This window comes from Hylobates moloch, unplaced genomic scaffold, assembly GCF_009828535.3.
Source record: "Hylobates moloch isolate HMO894 unplaced genomic scaffold, HMol_V3 SCAFFOLD_22, whole genome shotgun sequence".
NCBI lineage: Eukaryota > Metazoa > Chordata > Mammalia > Primates > Hylobatidae > Hylobates > Hylobates moloch.
In genome coordinates this window covers 46793406-46816954 of record NW_026652297.1, presented here as the reverse complement: position 1 = coordinate 46816954, position 23549 = coordinate 46793406, and the positions used below count along the sequence as shown (strand labels likewise).

The 23549-nt window shown below is 47.7% G+C and overlaps 1 protein-coding gene across 2 annotated transcripts in view; it reads left to right on the top strand.

The window, feature by feature from the left end:
• Positions 1-23549, top strand: part of PLAT (plasminogen activator, tissue type) — a 52842-nt gene that overhangs the window by 13777 nt on the left and 15516 nt on the right. Inside the window, exons 1-3 of one of the 2 annotated variants that reach the window (XM_032144351.2) lie at positions 5882-6039; positions 20259-20356; positions 22045-22087. In XM_032144351.2, the coding sequence (XP_032000242.1) occupies positions 20285-20356; positions 22045-22087 (115 nt within the window). In that variant the 5' untranslated portion in view covers positions 5882-6039; positions 20259-20284. Of the gene's footprint in view, positions 1-5881; positions 6040-20258; positions 20357-22044; positions 22088-23549 lie in introns of those variants that run through there. The other variant, XM_058433310.1, reaches the window with a different exon arrangement.

The following is a 23549-nucleotide window of genomic DNA, read 5'->3' as shown; positions in this document are numbered from 1 at the left end:
ATTTTTAGAGTTGGGGGTCTTGCTCTGTTGCCCAGGCTGTACTGCAGTGGCATGATCATAGCTCACTGCAGCCCTGGACTCCTGGGCTGAGCTGAAGTGATCTGCCTGCCACAGCCTCCTGAATGCTTTTTTCTTTTTTTTTAAGATGGAATTTCACTCTTGTGGCACGATCTCGGCTCACAGCAAACTCCACTTCCCAGGTTCAAGCCCTGAATGGCTTTTTAAAAATATTTTCTCAGAGTCAGGGTCTTGCTCTGTTGCTCAGACTGGTCTCAAACTCCTGGGTTCAAGCGATCCCCCTGTCTTGGCTTCCCGAAGTGCTGGGATTGTAGATGTTAGCCACTGCCTCCTGTCAATATTTTTTAAATTAATAGACATTCCTTAGAGCAGTTTCAGGTTTACAGAAAAATTGAGCAGAAAGCACAGAGTTCCCCTATTATTATCCCTTCTCTTCCCTCCGCAGCTTCCTCTGTTATTATCTTGTACTTAGTGCAGTGATATTGTTTTTTTTTTAAACTACTATTGTTTTTCAGTTTTTAGATAGTCAAAACAAAGTTGTAGACCTATTATTATCTTGTATGGGAATTTAAAAATGTATTTCACTGGGCTAATGTATTAGTCCATTCTCATGCTGCTGTAAAGAAATACCTGAGACTGGGTAATTTATAAAGAAAAGAGATTTAATGGACTCACAGTTCCCCATGGCTAGCAGAGCCTCAGGAAACTTACAATCATGGACGAAGGCACTTCTTCACAGGGCGGCAGAAGAGAGAATGAGCACAAGGAGGGGAAATGCTAGACGATAATAAAACCATCAGATCTCGTGAGACTCGTTATCACCAAAACAGCTTGGGGAAAACCGCCTTCATGATCCAATTACCTCCACCTGTTTCTGCCCTTCACCCGTAGGGTTTATGGGGATTAAAATTAAAGGTAAGATTTCGGTGGGGACACAGAGCCAAACCATATCAACTAAATATTCAGAAAAAGTACTGCTCTAAGAGAGTACTTCAATTTTTAACTTTGTAGCCTTGGTTCTTGTTCGTGTGTGTGACACTAACGTTGCTTAGGAGGCAGTTGGAAAAAATTTGAGTCAGGGGCTCTTTAAAGTTCCTTTCTTCATCTTTGAGAAAAGAGAACGAGGCTTTCCCTTGCAAAGTTGTTTCCATCTGAGGATGGATATAGCTAAAGAACAAAGCTACAAAAAATGTTTATAAGACAATTTACTAAGTCACCAGCAGCATGTCCCAAAGCATTTTCCTTCCCATGGTATCCTATTTGAGTCAAATAATAATCCTGTGAGTTTACTTCTCTTATCTGAAACGCAAGGAACCTGTAGCTTATCAAAGGCAAATGGACTTGACCAGAGTCGTGCAACTGACCTCAGAGGAGAGAAAGGAAACTTTCTGACTTTCAGCCCCAGGCTCATTCCAGTAGCCTGCACATTTACCAGGGGGGTGTATTTGAAGATTGATAGCTGGGGACGTGTTAGGAGGCTCAAAAGAGGTAGATTTAGGAGCAGAGAAAGAAAGTTCTGTGTTGGAGAATCAGCAAACCAACATAAGAAACTCAACTCACTCCACAAAGGAATTGATTGAAAATGAGATGTGTTCAAAAATAACTTGAATAAACTCATGGATACTCCATCATAAGTTATTAAGGAAAATTCCTATTCTTCTGACACACTTCCATGAACAACCAGGTCCTTCCAGTGCCAGAGAGAGAGTGTTGGGCTGGGCACACCCAGTGTGGAGCCAGTACATCTACTTTTATGAAAGTCATTTAGAAGCATCACTAAAGGAACTGAAAAACAATTCACCAATAATGACAGTACTCCAACACCTAATTTTATCTTCTAATCTCTATCCAAACATCTATGTAGTGTTTATATTATTATTATTTTTTGAGATGGAGTCTCACTCTTGTTGCACGATCTTGGCTCACTGGAACCTCCACCTCCCAGGTTCAAGCGATTCTCTTGCCTCAGCTTCCCGAGTAGCCAGGATTACTGGTGCCCGCCACCAGGCCTGGCTAATTTTTGTATTTTTAGTAGAGACGGGGTTTCACCATGTTGGCCAGGCTGGTCTCCAACTCCTGATCTCAAGTGATTTGCCTGCCTCGGTTTCCCAAAGGGCTGGGATTATGGGCATGAGACACCATGCCTGATCTACATTATTTATATCACAGCTCATATACAAATTTATTTTCTTCTTTTGGGCAAGGCAATTTTATGATTGATTTTGGTATGTCGGTATAATTATGTCATCAGTCATCGCATTGGCTACACAATATTGCAGTATTCTAACATGTCCTAGTCTACTAGGCCCCTATGTTTTGACATCTAAGTTATTTTCAGTTTTTAGATAGCCAAAACAATGTTGAATACCTATCATTATCTTGTATGGGAATTTAAAAAATGCATGTCAGCAGGCTAAATATTCAAAAAATTACTGCTCCAAGAAAATAATCCAATTTTTAACTTAATATTTTGAAATAATTTCAAACTTACCAAAGAGTTGGAAGAATAAAGACCTCCTCCTACAGTTTGGTGAACAGCTCTTAACAAGAATAAGATTTGTAAGAGTCTTCCCATGCCTTCAGCTTGTCCTGTTTTGATGTTTCCCATTGTTTGTGTGGAATTCACACAACTGGTGCTGTTACCACCATGGGCGTCTAGTCTGGATCAGCAGTCCTCAGTCTTTTTTGCACCAGGGACCAGTTTTGTAGAAGATAGTTTTTCCACGGACAGGGGGAGGGGAGATAGTTTTGGGATGATTCAAGAGGATTACATTTATTGTGCACTTTATTTCTATTATTATTACATTGCATTATATAATGAAATAATGGTATGACTCAACATAATGTAGAATCAGTGGGAGCCCTGAGCTTGTTTTCTTACTACTAGATGGTCCCATCTCGGGGTGATGGCAGACAGTGACAGATCATCAGGCATTAGATTCTTATAAGGAGTGCATAGCCTCGATCCCTCGCATGTACAGCTCACAATAGGGTTTGCACTCCTTTGAGAATCTAGTGCCACTGCTGATCCGACTGGAGGTGCAGCTCAGGCAGTAATGCGAGTGATGGGGAGCAGCTGTAAACAGAGATGAAGCTTTACTGGCTCTCCAGCCACTCACCTCCTGCTGCGCAGCCTGGTTCCTAACAGGACATGGACAGATACCAGTCCATGGCCCTGGGGCCGGGGATTCCCTGTCTAGATGGAGACCTAGAAAAGGCGTGTGACAGTAACACTGATTTCAGATCCATCATGACATTTATCCCATCCCCTGCAAAACCAGATGGCTACCAAAATTAAATCTTAGTTTAGACACAAAATGTCCATCTTCTGGTCCAAAACCTCCTTGTCATAAGTTTCTTGCCCACTCTTCCTTTCTCTGAGTTTCCAGAGACATCACATCATTTCTTACCCAGCTGAGCAGAGTCTCAGCATGGCTCTCATTCGAATGCCCATCCTGCCACCTGCCCCAGTGAGAAGGGTCGGAGCAGCTCCTGTTCTCTGCCCCCGCCACCTCCATGACTCATGCATTCTGTGGAGGAGGCGCCTGTTGCAGAAACAGCCGGGCTGGCTGGGAAAAGCCCTGCAGCAATTCCCCGTCCAGTTTCCTTGTGCCCGCTTTGTCTCCGTGCTGTCTAGGCCTGGATTTATTTCTCTTTTTTGAAAATGAAGGGATTTGGTGAAATGTTCACAGGATGTGAGGTCACCAAGATTTTTTTCCTTTCTTTCTGTTCTTTTCTTTTCCTCGAAGTGATCCCTTGACTAAAATCAAGGCTCCCATTGTCACCTTATCAGCCTACCCATGCCTAATTCTGCATTCTCAGGCTTCCCCAGAATCTGTCCGAGGGAAACCAATCTCAATTCAGAAGGAACACAGAGGTCCCAGTTTCTAGGGCTGCAGGATATCACTGGGTCTTAATCATTCGGGTATATTTCAGCAAAGCTCAGGGCCGCTGCTAATGATCTGCAAACCCTCTCCTCTCAGTCTCCCACTGTTTAGCCCCTATTTATAAGTGAGTGCATGTGGTTGTTCACTTTCTGTTTCTGAGTTATTTCAGTTAGGATAATGGTCTCCAGTTTCATCCATGTTGCTCCAAAAGACAGACTTCATTGTTTTTTATGGCTTTGTCGTATTCGTCGGTGTATATGTGCATTTTCTTTATCCAGTCCTCCACTGATGGACGCTTAGGTTGATTCTGTGCCTTTGCTATTGTGAATTGTGCTGTTGTGAATTGTGTGTGATAAACATATGAGTGCAGGTGTCTTTTTGATGTAATGATTTCTTTTTCTTTGACTAGATACTCAGTAGTGGGATTGCCGGGTGAAATGGATGTTCTATTTTTAGTTATTTGGGAAATCTCCATGTTGTTTTCCATAGAGGTTCAGGATCCAGGATTTAAGTGCAACCACTCAGTGGAAAACCATCCTCTCAAGAGTTCAAATGACAGTCCTCATGACCAGCACTCCCTGCTGAACGGCAATGCCCCACCCCCCAAAAAAGCCTCCATCCTCACCATCTTAGACCACATTGCAGGAAAGCAGCCCCATGCCCACCAGACAGGCCCACAGCTGCTGCCGCTCATGGGAGGTCTACCTCCCGTGCTCAGCAGGCAACCCACCCCCAGTGCCCCTTTTCTACAATGACCATCAACAGGGCTGCAGCTTGATCAAAATGTGGAAAAACAGTTTGAAAGCAATGTGAAAAGCAGTTAGGTGCCTTTCAACTTCAAACTCAGCACTCCTGGTTTGACAAATATGAGTATATTTAGGATCAGAATGTATGAAATCTGCCTCTCCTGAATAGTTGGTCATCCCACAATTTCCTCTGCCAAACTTCTCTTCCCTTCCTGCGTTCTTTCTTTCACCTCTCTCTCATTTTTACAAGGTCTGGTCTCAGCCAGACATGAATCAATGATGATAGATGCTCCTGCTGAGCCCTGTGACGTGCCAGGGACCTGACATGCGTGGCTTCTCTCTGATCCTCACGTGACCTGCAGATGCAAAAGCCAGAGCTCAGCATAGTTGAAAATCTTGACTGAGGTCATATCCCAGTTACTGGCACAGCTGGATTTAAACCTAAGACTTTCCCCTACACCAGAGGGCTTTTATTTCTCAGTCATCTGAAAAGGTGTCAGCAAGGGAAATGGCTTGTCTATTTCCAGGGGCATTTTACAAGCAAATACGGAAAGGCTTCGGTGGGCTTAAGGGCTGATGGCTTTGATCAAATTTCAGGCATGTTGGCCCCAAGGCCCTGTGTGTATTCCCTGGGCCCACTCAAGGGGATGCTGGAGCCGGAAAGTCCCCAGAGGCCACCTACTGCAGCTCTGCACTTTACAGAGAAGAGAAAGATTCTCCCTAAAATTACAGATCTGGGCCCAAGATGCCTACTGGAGCAAACCCCCATGGGGGCACCTCCTACCGCAGGTGAGCCCAAGGTTGGTCCTGCCTTCTCAGTGGCTACCCCCCTGAGCTCCCACCACCACACAAAGTGTTCCAATCCTGGTGCATCCTCCAGTCCTTTTAACCTCTCATGTCCTGAGAGGCCAGAGCTACAGCCACAGATTCCAGAAGACACCCCACTCCCAGCCCCATCCTGGTGCCTTTAGAATTATAAACACTTCTTGTCATCACAGGGTCCTGAAAGTCCCTTTTAAGCCTTGGACACTAGGACTCTAAAGGAAGATGATTCTTAAGGTCCCATCCCACTTCCAAATTCCTGCGATTCGATGACATCAGGGCTGTGAATAATCAGCCTGGCCCGAAGCCAGGATGGGCTGTGCTGCTTCCACCGTGAACTTCCTCCCGCTGCTTTATAAAAACAGGCCCGCCCCAGCTCCCTCATGGCTCTGTCCACTGAGCATCCTCCCGCCACACAGAAACCCGCCCAGCCGGGGCAACCGACCCCACCCCCCGCCTGGAAACTTAAAGGAGGCCGGAGCTGTGGGGAGCTCAGAGCTGAGATCCTACAGGAGTCCGGGGCTGGAGAGAAAACCTCTGCGAGGAAAGGCAAGGAGCAAGCCGTGGTAGGTCGGGTTTCTGTGCCTTGGGGTCTGTCTCCTCTTCTCTCTCTTAAAAGTCTTTCCAGCAAGCTGAGCCGGTGAATGAATGCTTTAACCAAGGGACCAACTTTGCAATTCAGGCAACTAGAGGATCCGCTAGAATCCACTCCAGAGGGCAGATGTCTGTTTGCATTTGCATGTGATTGGGATAGGCTGGAGTGTTTTGGAGGGGAGAGGCAGTCGGGGAAAGGGAGACTAGGGAGGTTGCATTCATTGGAGAAGCCTCTGCTGACAGAGTAAAGGGGAAAGTGAAAAGAACGACGCAGAAAAGCCCCAAATAGCCTATAGGAGTACCTCAAGATGAGCAAGCAATAAAAGGAAAATTGGCTGCCTTGGGACACGTGGCTGTGACAGCTGGGAGGGCCCTCTGGGTCCCCTAGTTTCCTCCCTCCCCCGATGAACCCCCAGGAAGGAACTGAGGCTGTGGATGGGGCAGAGGGGGCCTTACTTCCAGAGCACTATTTGCTAGGTGCTGGGAGAGAGAAGCAGGTGGCTTTCACACCCCACATTACCCCGTGGGGTAGAGAAATGCCTCTGATCTCCTCCCTAGGTGCCACCCCCACGAGTCTCCACAGGTCAGTTTGGCCCTCTGGCTTTTTGCCCAGGGTGCATCAGTCAAGTGTGCAGTCCTCCTTAAAGGACATTTTAATTACAGGAGAAAAAACTAACATTAATGTCTTTTATTCCTAAAGCACTCTGCAGGAAGCATGTGGGGTTCTCCACATTTTCACTGTTATTATCTTTATTTTCTTAACCTCACAGGGAGGGAGAGAGGAAGGGAGGGAGGGAAGACAAAAACACACTGAGGTCCCAGGTAACTAATGACAAACTCAAGCTCAAAGAAGTGTGGTAAAAAGGATGCATTTGGTGGCCAATTGGGAATAATATGGTGGTCTCCTGTAGCTGCTTGATGACAGAAAAAATGTCGTGTGTGTGTGTATGCGTGTGCATTGCAGTCCCAGGAAGCGGTCCTGCAAATACCATTGTCAGGTGGAGTCCCCTCAAAGGTGACTTCCTAGCCGTACTTGCTGTGGCAAGAACGCTCATTCTGAGATCTAGAATCAATCCATGACGGTGAGCATGAGCTGCTGGGTGCGTGATTCTTGTGCAGGCAGAGTCGGACTCCGGCACTGGCAGGGACACCGTGAGTATTGAGATATGAATAGCTCCATCCTGCCCACCCATTTATTCCACCTAAAATGTTCTCAAAGATGCCAGCCTCCAAGCTCTGGATTAAATGATAAAGCCCCAGATCAAAATCTCAGGAGCAAATGAAAGCTATCCTGTCTCCAAAGTGCTCCTTCTCTGCCCGACTCCCCGAGACCAGCTCGGTTTATTTCACAATGCCTCGCATCAGATTCTCCCAGTGTCTGTGGCTCCCCCTACTTCATCACAGGCCTGGGACAGTCCAGGCAGCCAGGGAATAGCTGGGAATAGCAGTTCCCCTTCGTTGGTTTTTGAGTTCACTGAGGCTTTGATTTCCCCCAGGGCCTGACGTTGCTGAGCAGCGGCCAGTAGATTTCAAAGGATTCCAAAAAACAGCCCAGGCACTCCTTTGTGAACCCAAAAGTATCTGAGACAGGTCTGTCAATTTAGAAAGTTTATTTTGCCAATGTTAAGAACACACATGTGACACGGCCTCTGGAGGTCCTGAGGACATGTGTCCAAGACGGCCAAGGTGCGGCTTGGTTTCATATATTTCAGGGAGACATGAGACATCAATCAATGTATGTGCACCCGTTCGGTCTGGAAAGGCAGGACAACACGAAGTAGGGGCTTCCAGGTCATAGGTAGATAAGAGAAGGCTTCATTCTTCTGAGTCTTTGTCAGCCTTTCACTGAATACACAATTTACATATGAGAGGGGGGCAGAGGAAGAGTCACTTATGCCTTAGTTGGCTCAGTGAATCTACTTTTTTTTTTTTTTGAGACGGAGTTTCACTCTTTTTGCCCAGGCTACAGTGCAATGGCGTGATCCCGGCTACTGCAACATCCACCTCTTAGGTTCAAGTGATTCTCCTGCCTCAGCCTCCTGAGTAACTGGGATTACAGGCGCCTGCCACCACACCTGGCTAATTTTTGTACTTTTAGTAGAGACAGGGTTTCACCATGTTGGCCAGACTGGTCTTGAACTCCTGACCTCAGGTGATCCACCCACCTTGGCCCCCCGAAGTGCTGGGATTACAGGCATGAGCCACCATGCCTGGCCTGAATCTTCATTTTTACAAAAACAATAGGGCAGAGGAAGTAATCAGATATGTGTTTGTCTCAGGTAAGCAGAGGGATGACTTTGAGTTCTGTCCTTTGTCCTGTACCCATTTGCATTGCCAAGGTGAAGTTCAGCAGAACTGTTTTAGGGTAAAGATCTTGAAGTCCACAAGGAGTTTCCTTGTGGGTAAATTGTGAGGGAGGTATGTAGCTTTTTATCTTTGTGGCTGTCTTATGTAGGAATAAAATGGGAGGCAGGTTTGCCTCATGCAGTTCCCAGCTTGGCTTTTCCCTTTGGCTTAGTGATTTGGGGGTCTTGAGATTTATTTTCCTTTCATACCTTGGTAGTGTCACTCGAAGCCACCACGCCCGGCTAATTTTTGTATTTTTAGTAGAGACAGGGTTTCACCATGTTGATCAGGCTGGTCTCGAACTCCTGACCTCGTGATCTGTCCTCCTCCTCCAACGTGTTGGGATTACAGGCGTGAGCCACCATGCCCGGCCAATTTTTCTTTTCTTTTTTTTTTTTTGAGATGGAGTCTCGCTTTTTCACCCAGGCTGGGGTGCAGTGGCACAATCTCAGCTCACTGCAACCTCCACCTCCCTGGTTCAAGCGATTCTCCTGCCTCAGCCTCCCAAATAGCTGGGATTACAGGCGCCTGCCACCACGCCCGGCTAAGTTTTCACCATGTTGGCCAGGCTGGTCTTGAACACCTGACCTCAAGTGATCTGCCCGCCTTGGCCTCGAAAAGTATTGGGATTACAGGCGTGAGCCACCACTCCCAGACAGGTTTTCCTTTGATTATTTGGCGTTATGCATCTGCAGTCTCAGAATAAATTTTTTACTTTCTCTAAGTGATTTTCGATTCTGCTTTGATGAGATTGTTGGGACGCACAATGAGGGACCAGTGCATTCTGCTCATTCCTTATTGGGGCCATTTCTTTTGTATATACGGGAGAAAAATTCTGTCTATAGTGTCAGGCTATAAACCTCATCCTAGTCAAGCAGCTCACAAAACCATATGGTGAGTCTCACATCAAACCAGGTAAAAGAGTGAGGATGATTTAGACTCAAAAAAAATTAGAGCTAGAAAGAAATTTAAAGCTCATCCACCCTGCTCCAACCCTAAGTCAAGCCACATGGTCTTCTGATAGTGGCTCAGTTTTCTACTTACATATAAAGACAGCACATTCTCTTAGCAATATGTGTTTGTATATATATATAAAAATATATATATATATTTAGAGACAAGGTCTGACTCCATCACCCAGGCTGGAGTGCAGCAGTGTGATCATAGGTCACTGAACCTTCAAACTCGTGGGCTCAAGTGATCCTCCATCTCAGCCTCCCAAGTAGCTAGGACTACAGGGGCATGCTGCCATATCCAGCTAATTATAAAACTTTTTTGTAGAAGCAGGGTCTTGCTTTGTTACCCAGGCTGGTCTCAAACTCCTGGCCTCAAGCGACCCTCTTGCCAGGGCCTCACAAAATGCTGGGATTACAGGCAAGAGCCACTGTGCCCAGTCCCTCTTAGTGATATTTTGCATATTATATATTAAAAAAATATTTTCTATGTATGCCACTTGAGAAACTTCTGTAGAATGGGATAGAGGGACAGATAAACACAATTCTTAATCCACTCAAAAATAACACCTGTGACAGAGTGAAGATGAAACAGGTGCTGGGCACACAGCAAGTGTTTTAGAAACATTTTTGAACTCAACTTTGCCTGAGTTGTGGTGCTGATCATGACTGCCAGGAAATGCTAGCCAGCTGTTCTTTCTATACAAGTATATGACTGGGTGTCTGCAGCAGCTGCCCGGCTGTGAATTGCACACACCAATGGCCAAGACCCAGCAGCGACTTGGCTAACAGGCCCAGCCGATGTGCATGGGTGACCACGCGATGCTCCTGACACACGCACTGGTGGCTTAGGGAAGGTTTTTTGAGGATTGATCAGAAGATCTGATTCCACCTGGAGCCTCTGAAGTGATCACTTCCGGGCTAGGCTGAACCCAGATACCAGGAGACCTGTGTATTGAGAGCCTTTTGTATTTATTATGTAGTCACAAATATTCCATTAACATACAGCTAGGCATTAGAGAATCCATGCTGGACTCCTACAAAGGCCCCTAGATCCTTAGAACACTCAGAGATTCCAAAGCACACGTCCTCCCAGGACACCCTGGCAGGAGAGCCCGGGGGCGACTCTCACCTTTGCCTGCTGTCGGGAGCTGTGCTGATGGGTAGGGGGCTCTGTGCTTGCTGTGGCCCAGACCCAAGCCATGGGGATGTGCTCTGTCTGGAGCAGACCCCTTCGCTGTCTGCCTAACTCCTTCATGTGTTCCTGGAACAGCTCTGTGTTATGCATTCCAGAAAGCCTGCCTGACCACCCCCACCTCAACAAGCCTGGGATGGACAACCTCCCCCGCATTCCACTCCAAGCCCACCCCCGTCCCCACCCCGCTGCGTGGTATGGCACTGCTCTGCTGTACCCTGAGTGTCTAGTTATTCACCAGGCCCCTTCCTAACTATGAGCTCTTTCAGGATAAGAGCTGTGTCTTTGCATCGCCAGAGCCTGTGCCAGGGCACGGCTGGTGCCCGATACACATTGATGGTGAATATATAGCACGGATAGATCATTGTCTGTGAATGCTTAACAGAAGCAGCTCACGTGGGTGCTTGAGGGCTGGGGGGCCAGGGTGGGGGTCTGGTAAGCGCTGGGAGGAGGACATCCCTGCAGCTTCTCCAGCCCCATAGATGGGACTTTTGATGTGGGCAGTTTTATTTCAGCTGAGTCTCCAGAAGGCAGGGGACAGGGACTGGGAGGGGATGCTAAACCCGGTAACCCAGTATGGATGAGCTAACAGAGGCAGGGCACACAGCTCCTGCCTGTAATCCCAGCAGTTTGGGAGCCCGAGGTGGGCGGGTTGCTTGAGCCAAGGAGTTTGAGACCAGCCTGGGTATCGAACATAGCAAAGACTCTGTCTCTACAAAAAAATGAAAAAAAAAAAAAAAAAATTAGCTGGACATGGTGGCACACACCTGTAGTCCCAGCTACTTGAGAAGCTGAGGTGAGAGGATCACTTGAGCCAGGGAGGTTGAGACTGCAGTGAGCTGTGATCACGCCACTGCACTCCAGTCTGGGTGACTGGGCGAGACTCTGTCTCAAAATAAATAAATAAATAAGAAAGAGAGACTACTGGTCAACTCGATTTCTGCTGGTTATTCTCTTTCTGTCATGTTCGCCAAAAAGAGAAAACTGTTGTATTTTATCTTGTTGTAGCAAGAGCCAGTGTCTACCACCTGGGCTACTGAGAGAAAGGGAAGGGTTTTTTTCTGGGAAGCTCCAATTTCCTTATTTCTCTCACGTGATGCCTCTGACTTTCATGGTGTGGCTTGGTCAGATATGCCTTATCAATAGAGATGGCCTGATGTCCCAGCTGTCTCATCTCAGCTGCTAGTTCCGGTTTCTGCTGGGAGTCCACAGTGGCCTCTGCATGCGTGGTGTGAGAAAGGCAAATAAAAAAGCAGATTAAAAACCGGATTAAAGACATCACCCTGTATTCAGGAAATAATGGCTCCTGTTGATACTGTTCTATGAACACAGATGAAGGCACAAAATTCTACATCAATTGCAGAGAATTGGTTATAGGCTGACACAGGTGATCAGATGATTTAGGAAGCAGGATTCAGTATTAACAGGGATCCATGAGGACCCCATGCAGCGTGGCATCTCTTCTGCATCGGCAGCTTCAAGTTGTTCCAGGGAGAAGCGGGAAGCCTCAGTGCTTTTGTTGAGGAAGGATGTTCATGACAGTAGGTACAGGTCGCTCCTGCCGTGCACCCAGGTGTGGGGGAAGGACTTTCCTACTTCTTTTCCAATTACCTTACAATTCAGCAAGACGGAAATGATTAGCCCATGAAAAAAAACAGGAAAGAGGCTCAGAGAGAGTGAGTTGCCCACACAGAACATGTGCTGTAAATGCAGTTAGATTTCCAGGTTAAGAATCCAGTGACCACGCCCCTTCTTTGTGGCATTCTGCTGTCGTATACCATGTGGAACACATTAAGAACGTTATGGCCGGGCGTGGTGGCTCACACCTGTAATCCTAGCACTTTGGGAGGCCAAGGTGGATAGATCACCTGAAGTTGGGAGTTCGAGACCAGCCTGGCCAGCATGCCGAAACCCTGTCTCTACTAAAAATACAAAAATTAGCCGGGCGTGGTGGCACACACTTGTAATCCAAGCTACTCGGGAGGCTGAAGAAGGAGAATCGCTTAAACCCAGGAGGTGGAGGTTGCAGCGAGCTGAGATTGCACTGTTGCACTCCAGCCTGGGCGACAGAGTGAAACTCCATCTCAAAAAAAAAAAAAAAAGTTACAGTTGGTGTCACATAGACAGTGAGGGGTAGTGGAAAGAGTGTTAGGTTTGGGGTAAGAGAACTGTGTCTCCTGGGCTTGAGTCCTGATGCCAACTCTCACAAGATGTGTCACCATACAGCATGACCCTTATACTTTTTTTTTTTTTTTTTGAGACAGGATCTCGCTCTGTCTCAAGCTGGAGTGCAGTGGTATGATCACAGCTCACTGCAGCCTCAAACTCCCAGGCTCAGGCCATCCTCCCACCTCAGCCTCCCAAGTAGCTGGGACTACAGGCATGTACCACCATGCCCAACTAATTTTTTGTATTTTTTTTGTTGAGATGAGGTTTTGCCATGTTGCCCAGGCAGCTCTCAAATTCCAGGGATCAAGCCACCCACCCTCCTTGGCCTCCCAAAATGTTGGGATTACAGATGTGAGCCACCGCACCTTGCAAATTTTTGTATTTTTTGTACAGATGAAGGTCTCCCTATGTTGCCGAGGCTGATCTTGAACTCCTGGGCTCAAATGATCCACCCTCCTCAGCCTCCCAAAGTGTTGGGATTACAGACGTGAGCCACTGCTCTCAGCCCCTAACACCTTTTTGAAGTTCAGTTCTCCCATCTGTAAAAACGAGGTAATAATATTGCCTCAAATGACTTAATGGACGTGAAAGGGTTTAGCATAAACTCTGTGCCTGGAAAGGTAGGAGCTACTCAAATATCTGTTGAGTGAGTGGCATTAATCCATGTGTACATTTCTCAGGCAACAATAATGTCACTTTCGCCTAAGGCCAGTAAAATGTGGGTAAAGTCATGTAATGATACAATGAAAGTTTCTGATCAGTATTTCCTAATTCAAGTGTGTTGAAATGTGGAGTTGGGCTGGAGAATTGTCAAATCATTGCGTATTTTATTACCTTGTGGTGATGTTTGCTTTAGGGAGTGGAAGGAACATGAGGAACGAACGACCTTCATCACGGAAGATGACACTCATTTAGATTCACTTTAGATTTCAGGGCTTGTTTAGATGCAGACTTTGTGGTTAACATTTTATTGCACTGACTGATTTAGTTTTCACCAGGTGGACCTTGTGTTTGCTTCAGAAGGATCTGTTTATTAGGACAGGGTTTCTTCTGTTTTGATTGTGGGAGGAGGCAGGATAGACTTCTGTTTTCCTAGACCCACAACCAACATTCCCCACTCCTCCAAATAACCAGGATTACCGGGCAGAGGGTGGAGCATTGAGGAGATGACAACTGGACATGCCTGCTGTAGCTTTTTCTGAGTTTAATTCCATATCGCTTAGACACAGGCCATGTGCCTACATTTGGAAGATGTTTTGGAGAAAATTCTGCTCTGATGGGTGGGGGGCAGGGTGTGCCAGGAAAAGATTCTATGCTTTTGAAGACATGGGGTCTTGCTATGTTGCCTAGGCCGGTCTTGAACTCCTCGCCTCAAGTGATCCTCCTGCCTCAGCCTCCTGAGTAGCTAGGACTACAGGTGCAAACCACCACACCCAGCTCTGAGAGGATGCTATACTCTTCCCTTCATTGGAATTGGTGAAATTAGATAAGAAACAGACTCTTCCTCTCTTCTCCCCTAGTTATAAACCATTCTGTTAAGAGAGGGAAAATAACCATTTAGCCTATAGAAAATCACCTTTTCGAAAAGTTAAGAATTACTTATGTGATGGCAGTTTTTGAAAGTGATTTTTATTCTGAGATCATGGCCTCTGTACTATGCAGGGCCTGGAGAAGTGGGATGAGAGCTACCAGGCTCAAAGCTCCTGTCCTGAACAAAGGGGTGCTTTCATGGGAGCACGCCACCCGTTCCAAGGCTAGTTCCTCTCCCAGCATCTCACTTCAGCTCTCGTCCTGCTCTAGAAACGTGCCTTTGCTGGTCCAAGGAATCCTGGCCGTTTCTTTTCTTAATTGTTGGTATCCGTCTGGGCTATGGTGGTTGTGGCGGGGGTGGCAGTGGAGAGTGTGTTGTTTTAAATCCATGAGTCATTTTAGGGTATTGGTACTCTTGGAGACTGACTTTCTCTTGCTCGGGTTTTCAGAGAGACCTTTTGCAAAGCAACAATAACCTAAGAATCTCCTTGACCAAAGATAAATGTAGCAAACTTTGCACATGGTGCAACATTTGATAATAGTATCAATTACATTTGTCTTTCCCTTGCAATTTCCCTCCTCCTCTAGCTTGCTCATGTTTCTGCCTTCTTCTTGCTGGCAAGAGTACAGACTATAATTCTCCAGTTCACTAACATCTGGAGCGACTGCACTGTTTGCAATTTGATTGATTGACTACATGTGTACAGTTCCTTTATTGCAAGTCACTTTTCTGTATAATCTTTTTTGAGACGAAGTCCTGCTCTGTCGCCCAGGCTGCAGTAGCGCGATCTTGACTCACTGCAACTACCACCTGCCAGGTTCAAGCAATTCTCCTGCCTCAGCCTCCCGAGTAGCTGGGATTACAGGCACCTGCCACCAAGCCCGGCTAATTTTTTTGTATTTTTAGTAGAGATGGGGTTTCACCATGCTGGCCAGGCTTGTTTTGAACTCCTGACCTCAAGAGATCTGCCCACCTTGGCCTCCCACAGTGCTGGGATTACAGGTGTGAGCCACCGTGCCTGGCCATATAATTTATTTTTTAAAATGTTTTTATATTAAAATAAACAGAGACAGAGTCTCACTGTGTTGCCCAGGCTGATCCCAAACTCCTGGGTTCAAGCGATCCTCCCACCCTGGCCTCCCAAAGTGCTGGGGTTACAGGCGTGAACCACCTCATGCGGCCTTGCTTTCCTATATAATTGAAACAATAGAACTATAGAGCCATATGTAAGAGTTTCCCAGTTTATACCGCATGTGACACTCCCCATATCGCATGTTCTCACAACAGAACAGAAACCACAGGACGTCAGCCCCGGAGGCAACCTTGGAGCATCCGGCCCACTTGGTTTTGCATTGCTGGCAGGAGATTTTATGTCTCAAAATATAGATGCTTTTTGGAAGGACAGCACATTAATTTTTTTGCAGTCATTTTTACCTTATGTGAACAAGCTGATTAGTTCCTTTCCTAGGAGCTGGCTTTTATGGAGGGAAGATGGGGCCGGTAGAGGCAGATAGAGGGGGATGTAATACACAGGCACTGAGACAGCACCCCACCGACTTTCCCCTGTCCCTCCTCCAGCTGGCCTCCTCCTTTCCAGGGGCTGTGCCCAATCCAGAATCAGTTACTCACTGGTGCCCATCGACCATCATTTCCCCATGAGGCCACCATAGAAATGAACACCACCTTTCTGGTTGGCATGATCATCAATTTCTCAGCCAAAACGGCATGCATCCTTAGCTCTGGGAAACAGTACATCTCCCAGGAAAGTGAGCTTACAGCACGGTACCCCACTTCCTGGTTACCAGACTATTGTTCCCGTTTTCCCCGAGCACAGTCATCATTCACAGGTTGTTTGGCAGGGCCCGGGAACAGAGTCACTCTGGTTGCTACAGCCAACAAACCAAACACGGCTTCCAGGCAGGAAGGTCAAGCTGCTCTGCAGGACACACATGCAGGTTGGAAGCAGACAGGGCCGGCTGAGCACAGATATGCTGGCTGTGTCCTACACACAGGTGCCTACACACACATCCTTCAGATCCAGGCTGCAATCTATCAGCCAACCCACGGACTCTGTTTTCTCTAATTTGCACAGATTCTTTGTCAACTTGCCACATCCTGAGACTGTTGAACTTCATCCAACAGAGAGGGTGCCTTTTGCAAATCTGCAAAAATCAGCTTTGTGTGCTAGGGTGGCCTGACAGGGCTAGGCCTTGGGGTCTTGGGGACCAGCATTCCACCTCTCCTCTCATACAGTGATTCAGGATTCCAGCCTAGCAAAAGTCAGCCAATCTTGGGGCCTTCCTTTCTTTCATCCTTTCTTTTTTATCCTTTTCTATCTTTCTGTGCCTCCCTTCCTACCCCCTTCCTTCCTTCTTCTCATTTGCCTTTTTTTTTCAGTTCTTTGATGATCCTGAGAAGCTACTAAATATAGCAAAAGGGAGATAACACAGAACAAAATTAGAAGTCTTTCTATTTATAAAAATGAGCCTCTTCCATCCCTTCTGCCAATGTCATCTCTCACCCGGGCCTCGCCAGAGCACTCGTGGACCTCCCTTTAGTGAGGCCCAAAGTCCATCCCAGCCACGCCCTGCGGTCCTGTCTTGAGTCCGTGGTTCTGGCTTTCACTCTGCTCTGCATCCCGACATTGCCCCCAGACCTCGACGCCCACCTCTTCAGCGAAGGCGAAACAAGGACACATTTTTCCTCCCTCTCTTCTCTCTTTCTTGTTTTCAGACTGCACTGTTTTTCTGCTGGCCGGATGACTCATTTCTTTGTCATCTCTTACCCCACTTGGCCTTTCCAGCTGCTCGAATCGCCTCTGCGTGATGTGGACAGAGCTATCGCCCTGCTGGGGTGAGATTCACTTGCATTGAATCAGCTCAAGGAGCAGGAAGGTCCAGGGAGGCCAAGGAAGAGAAGAGACAAGTCTCCAACTCTCTCAGGAGCAAAGACAAAAATATGCTCCTGCTCTCTTATCTCTTATTCAGATTGTTCAGTTGCAAAAGAGTTGAACATGATGCAGCAGGTGGTGCGTGTGGACCAGCCCTAGGTCATGCTCCTCCTCCATCTGGTCCCCCCACCCCTAGTTATCCAGAAAGGGGGATGTTCCCAGGCAATGCCAACGTGCCCATACTGCACTCTTCACATGGCAGTTTCCCGGCATCTGGCATTGCATTCCGTTTGGGTGGACTTTGAGTTCTTGAAATAAAGAAGTAACTTGGTGGGCATCTGGAAAAAACACCCAAGCTGATATCCCAGGCTGGGGTGCAGGAGCCTGTCGAGAGGGCTGGGTGGTGTGGACAGCACGATGAAGAAGGTCAAGTTCCTTGTACTCACTCGTTTGCTGTTTCATTCACAATTCCTGTGAAGTGGGAACTCTCACCATCCTTGGGTCTTGCTTAAGAGTAAGGAGTGGGGCAACCTAGAAATACACGAACATCAGGGAGAAATGGGGAGGGAGTTTCACATGAGCTATTTTTACAAGATTAAGTAATGGGATAAAATTTAAAAGGGGAATTTAAGAGGAATTTTGGGAAGTTTTGAGAAACAGGAAATTTGAGGAAAGCTGAGAAAGAAGATCTGGAGTAAGTCTCTGTGATGAGAAGATTCCACCCCACACTCCTGTTTTGGGTGGCCTCGGCTCCTGACTGCCTTTCTTCTGAAACTGCCTGGAGACAGGGAGTAGCACAGCTGCTTCCTCCCGGCGAGAAAGGGACCCCCAAAGAGCGCACTTCAGGGAGACCTCGGGCACTGCGGGCGCAAAGGCTAGAGACGGCACTGCTGTTCCCTCCTGATGGGTCAGGTGCAGGGAGGCTGGGAGGATGCCAGGCTGGCGAGCCTCCCTCTGAGCTGTGTTTTCTCATTGGAATTGCTGTACCCGGAGCCTCCTGCAGGCTTCCCTCGCCCTCTCCCTAGTCCCCTCTGCCTGACACAGGAGCCCGGGGAGAATCTGTCAGGCGTGAAATGTAGCGAGGCAAGGAGGGTGATCAGCACCTCCCATGGGGGAGTGCTTTTTGAAGTAACAATCAAAGATCCAGAGCCGGACCAGGCAGGGAGGCAAGGCCTGGAAGCCCCTGTGCCTCCAGGCCCCTAGGACGCTCGGGGAGGGGGAGGGTGGGACCTGAAGTTGTTGTGACCGAAGGGAAATGAGTCAGGGAAAGAAACTCCATGCTTTAATTTTTGTGGATGAAGGAGGGAACAGGCCACCAGACCACAAAATAACACCCGACCGACTAACCTACTTTGAGCTGCCGAGGGCAGGATCACAGAGGAGAGGCAGATGGAAAGTGGGGCTCTGGGGTGCAGGAAGATCTGAGTCTTCCGACCAAACATCAGATGCCTCCCCTCCTTCCTGCAAATATGCACATTGCCGGATCTGTTGCAGTCTATGAAAAAGGAGACAGATGTTCCGGCAGAGCGGTGGGCAGGGGGGGATGGAGGTTGGGTTGGGGGGCCTCTGCTTTGTGGGGAGACCCTCAGGCAGGGGATTAGGCTCCATCCCGCGTGGAGGAAGCTGAGCAGTCTAAGGCAGGCTGGCTCTATGATGTGCTGGCAATAAAATCCCAACGGCTTCCGCTGCAGAAGTCCAAGAAGACATGATTGCGGCTCCATCTAGTCAAGCCCAGGGCAGGAATTCCCTTCCAGGAAACCAAGCCAGAGCGCTGTGGTCTCTGGGCTGCCAAGACGTCTCAGAAATGGTCTAACCCTTCAGCCCACAGAAATCTCTGGGCAAAATTATCTCCCAGCATTGACAGATGAATGGATAAACAAAATGTGTTCTATCCCACAGTGGAGTATTATTCAGCCTTAAAAAGGAAGGAAAAATGCTGGGTCAGTGGCTCACACCTGATCCCAGCACTTTGGGAGGCTGAGGAAGGAGGATCATTTGTGCCCAGGAGTTCGAGACTAGCCTGGACAACATAGAGAAACCTTGTCTTTACACACACACACACACACACTCTCTTAGCCAGGCATGGTGGTGCATGCCTGAAGTCCCAGCTCTTTGGGAAGCTGAGGCAAGAGGATCTCTTGAACCTGGTGGGTCAAGGCTGCAGTGAACCGTGTTCGTGCCACTGCACTCCAGTCTGGATGACAGAGTGAGACCCTGTCTCAGAAAAAAAAAAAAAGAAAAGAAAAGAAAAAGAAAAAAAGAAAGAAAGAAAGAAGAAAGAAGAAAGAAAAAAGAAAATAAGGCGGCCGGGCGCGGTGGCTCACGCCTGTAATCCCAGCACTTTGGGAGGCCGAGGTGAGCGGATCACGAGGTCAGAGATCGAGACCGTCCTGGCTAACATGGTGAAACCCCGTCTCTACTAAAAATACAAAAATTAGCCAGGCGTGGTGGCGGGCACCTGTAGTCCCAGCTACTCAGGAGGCTGAGACAGGAGAATGGCATGAACCCAGGAGGCAGAGCTTGTAGTGAGTCGAGATCACGCCAGTGCACTCCAGCCTGGGCGACAGAGCGAGACTCCATCTCAAAAGAAAAAAAAAAAAAAAAGGACATGCTACAGCATGGATGCACCTTGAAGACATTTGCAAAGTGAAATAAACCAGTCACAAAAGAAGAAACACTGTCTGATTCCACTTCTATGATGTATGTAGAGCAGTCAGGTTCATACAGACAGAAAGTAGCAGTGTGGCTGCTGGGGAAAGGGGAATGGGGAGTTATTCTTTAATGGCTACAGAGTTTCAGTTAGGGGTGATGGAGAAGTTCTGAAGATGGGCGGTGGTAATGGCTGGCTGCACAGCAATATGACGTGCTTAATGCCACTGAACTGTGCACTTAACATCGTTAAGGTGGTAAATTTTGTGTTATGTATATTTTGCAATGATAAAAAATACATAGTTTCTAGAATCCTCTTCTAGATGCATGTCTGGTGTTTCTCCCGCGGGGCTGGCTGTGGAGGAAGCCAGCCAGGACAATGTTGCGGCTTCTCCTCCTCTGTTGCCATCATGGACCTCTTGCACCCCGTGATCAAGCTCTTTTTTCTCACCTTCCAGAATTTAAGGGACGCTGTGAAGCAATCATGAATGCAATGAAGAGAGGGCTCTGCTGTGTGCTGCTGCTGTGTGGAGCAGTCTTCGCTTCACCCAGCCAGGTTGGTATCCAGGATTCCTGTGTCCCGCCCCTCAAGGCTGCAATGCTTCCAGAGGGGTCTGTGTCCATCTGGGCCACGGAGGTGGGAATGCTGTCAGGGAGCAGAGAGGCACAGGGACGAGGGGCTGGCATTGCTGTGGAGCACACAGCACACACTCCCTTCTGTACAGCAGACTCTGTATTTGGGGGCCCAGTGCAGAGCCCTAGGCACTTATTTTGACCTGAGTAAGCAGTTAATTCCACTCCCTGCCTGTGACTGCCTTTTTTTGCAGCTGTTTTTAAAGAATGTATTCGAATTAATCCATAAAGTACAGTTGTCCCTCATATCTATGGGGTATTTGTTCCAGGACCCCCAACGATACCAAAATCCAGGGATACTCAAGTTCCTCATATAGAATGGTGTAGAGTTTGCATATCCTATGCACACCCTCCTGTATACTTTAAATCATCTCTAAATTACTTATAATACCTAGTACAATGTTAATGCTATGTAAATAGTTGTTATAATGTATTTTTAAACTTGTGTTATTTTTATTGTTGTATTATTTATTCATATATTTTTTGGAAACAGGGTCTCACTCTGTCACCCAGGCTGGAGTGCAATGGCACAATCATAGCTCATTGCAGCACCAAACTCCTAGGCTTAAGCCTCGGCCTCCCAAAGCTCTGGGGTTACAGGTGTGAGCCACAAGCCCAGCTTATATTATTATTTTTTATTTTTCTGTTTTGGTTGAATCCACAGACATGGAACCTGCAGATATACAAGGTGGACTGTATTTATAAAAGACAATGCAGGACGAGGCACAGTGACTCACACCTGTAATCTCAGCACTTTGGGAGGCCAAGGTGGAAGGATCGCTTGAGCCCAGGAGCTTGAGACCAGCAATATAGTGAGATGCTGTCTCCACAATTTAAAAATTAGCCGGGTGTACTAGTATGCACCTGTGGTCCCAGCTACTCAGGAGGCTGAGGTGGCAGGATCGCTTAAGTTCAGGAGGTTGAGACTTCAGCAAGATATGATTGTGCCAATGCACTCCAGCCTGGGTGACAAACTGAGATCCTGTCTCAAAAAAAAAAAAAAGAAAAGAAAAGAAAAGAAAAAGAAAAAGGCAATGCAAGTGCCATGAGCCACAGCAGAGGCGAGCTGCCCTCATGGTGCCTACTCTCTAGCTGAGATGGAAGCGCTACACACACTCTCTGAAAATGCCTAGCAATAAAGGGCCTCACGGAAGTCCAAACTAACCACACCTCTCCCACAGGACCCTAGAGCGGGGAGAGCCAGGTGACTGCCTGGAGTAGACAGGCAGCTGCAACTCCATTGCCCAATATGGTGGCCACTTACCATGTGCAGCTTCTTAAATTTAAAATAATTAAAGTTAAAAATTGTTTCTCAGTCCCACTGGCCACATTCAAAGCACTCAGTGGCCCTGTGTGGCTTCTGTCGTGGACAGCACAGACAGAAAACATTTCCACCATGCAGAAAGCTCTTCTGGACAGAGCCAGTCAGGAAGGAGAGGAAGAATTGGACTAGAAGGCAGGAGATGGACTTTTACTTGGGCCAGTTACCTGAGGGGTCTCTGAGCAGGGGTATCTGGCCGGCAGGTTCATGTGGGCTTCTGGGTTGGCCGCCTGTACTCTTAGTACACCTGGCATGTGCTGATCCTTCCTCCACCTCTGGTTTCTTCGCAGGAAATCCATGCCCGATTCAGAAGAGGAGCCAGATCTTACCAAGGTCGGGTGAAGCTGAGGGGTGCATGGGGTCATGGGGGCGGGAGGCAGGGTGGGGTGCAGGGTGCGTCACCCACCCACCACCTGCCTTCTTCCACCCACCACCTGCCTATGGTGTGACAGTGCCATTGCAGCATGATTCTACAGAGATGCCTGTGTCGGCACCATTCTCCCATCAGCTGCAGCCACTGGGCGGGTTCTGATTCTGAGGGGAGCAGAAACAGGTGTCCCCCAACAAGGAGCCAGGCTGTCAGGGATCACAACCTAGCGGGGGCTGAGGGAGGAGGCCACTGGCCCAAGGTCCTGGTTATGCAGATCAGAAGGCAGAGCCCAGGAGAGAGCAAGTGGCTTGCCCAGGGCCACACAGCCACCAGCAGCAGGGCCAGGGCAGTCATGGCCGAGGCCAGCCCCACACTCTGGGTCTCATCCTAGGCTGTGATCCCACCACAGTGCACCGGCAGCTTTGGTAACAACATCCCTGTGTATCCATTTCCCTCTGCTGATCCAACTGGGATGTCCCACCCAGGCAACCCCTAGACATGGTGGGGTCTCTAAGTCCACATCTAGAGTTGACTCTAGAAGGCTGAGGAATGCGAGGCCCAGCTTCAGGTCCAAAACTACCAACTTAGGCCCTCAATTTCCCTCCTTCACGACCCAGTTCCTTTGAGTCTGGAAGACTCTGCAATACCCTTTGTAAAGGTGTTAAAAAGGGTGACTCGCTCCCCAGAGTGAGTCACACCTCAACTCTTGATGCCTTCGTTGTTGGATGGCACCCTGCTTCCTACCAGGGTATCTTGGCCTCAGTGACCTCAGAAGCAGCAAGGGTCTGACTTACAGTGGGCACGTGCTACTTCTTTAATTAATTGAAAGTAAAGTTGTTGTTTTTTAAGTTGGCATTCTGGCTTGAAAACAGAAAGATGGCATGAAAATATTAATGGGAATACTTCAACTATTTTCATTATGCCAAAAATACTTGGAGAAGTAGCACATTTTCTGCAAAGACTAAAATGTCAATTTTCTTTGGGGCCAAAAATGCATCATTTCTGTGTGGTAATACTTATGTGGATAAAAAACTCTGGTAGACAGTTATGCATATATATATATATATATATATATTTTTTTTTTTTTTTTGGTGAATTACAATGAGAACAAGTCCAGGTGCAATGGCTCACATCTGTAACTCCAGCACTTTAGGAGGCAGATCTAGGAGGATGGCTTTTTGCCCAGGAGTTCAAGACCAGCATGGGCAACATAGTGAGACCCCTCTGCCTCCCCCGCCCCACCCTGCCTCTACAAAAAAATTTAAAAATTAGCTGGGTGTGATGGTGTGCACTTGTAGTCCCAGCTACTTGGGAGGTTGACGCAGGAGGACTGCTTGAGCCTGGGAGGTAGAGGTTGCAGTGAGCCAAGATAGCACCATTGGACTCCAGCCTGGGTGACAGAGACCCTCAAAAAAAAAAAAAAAA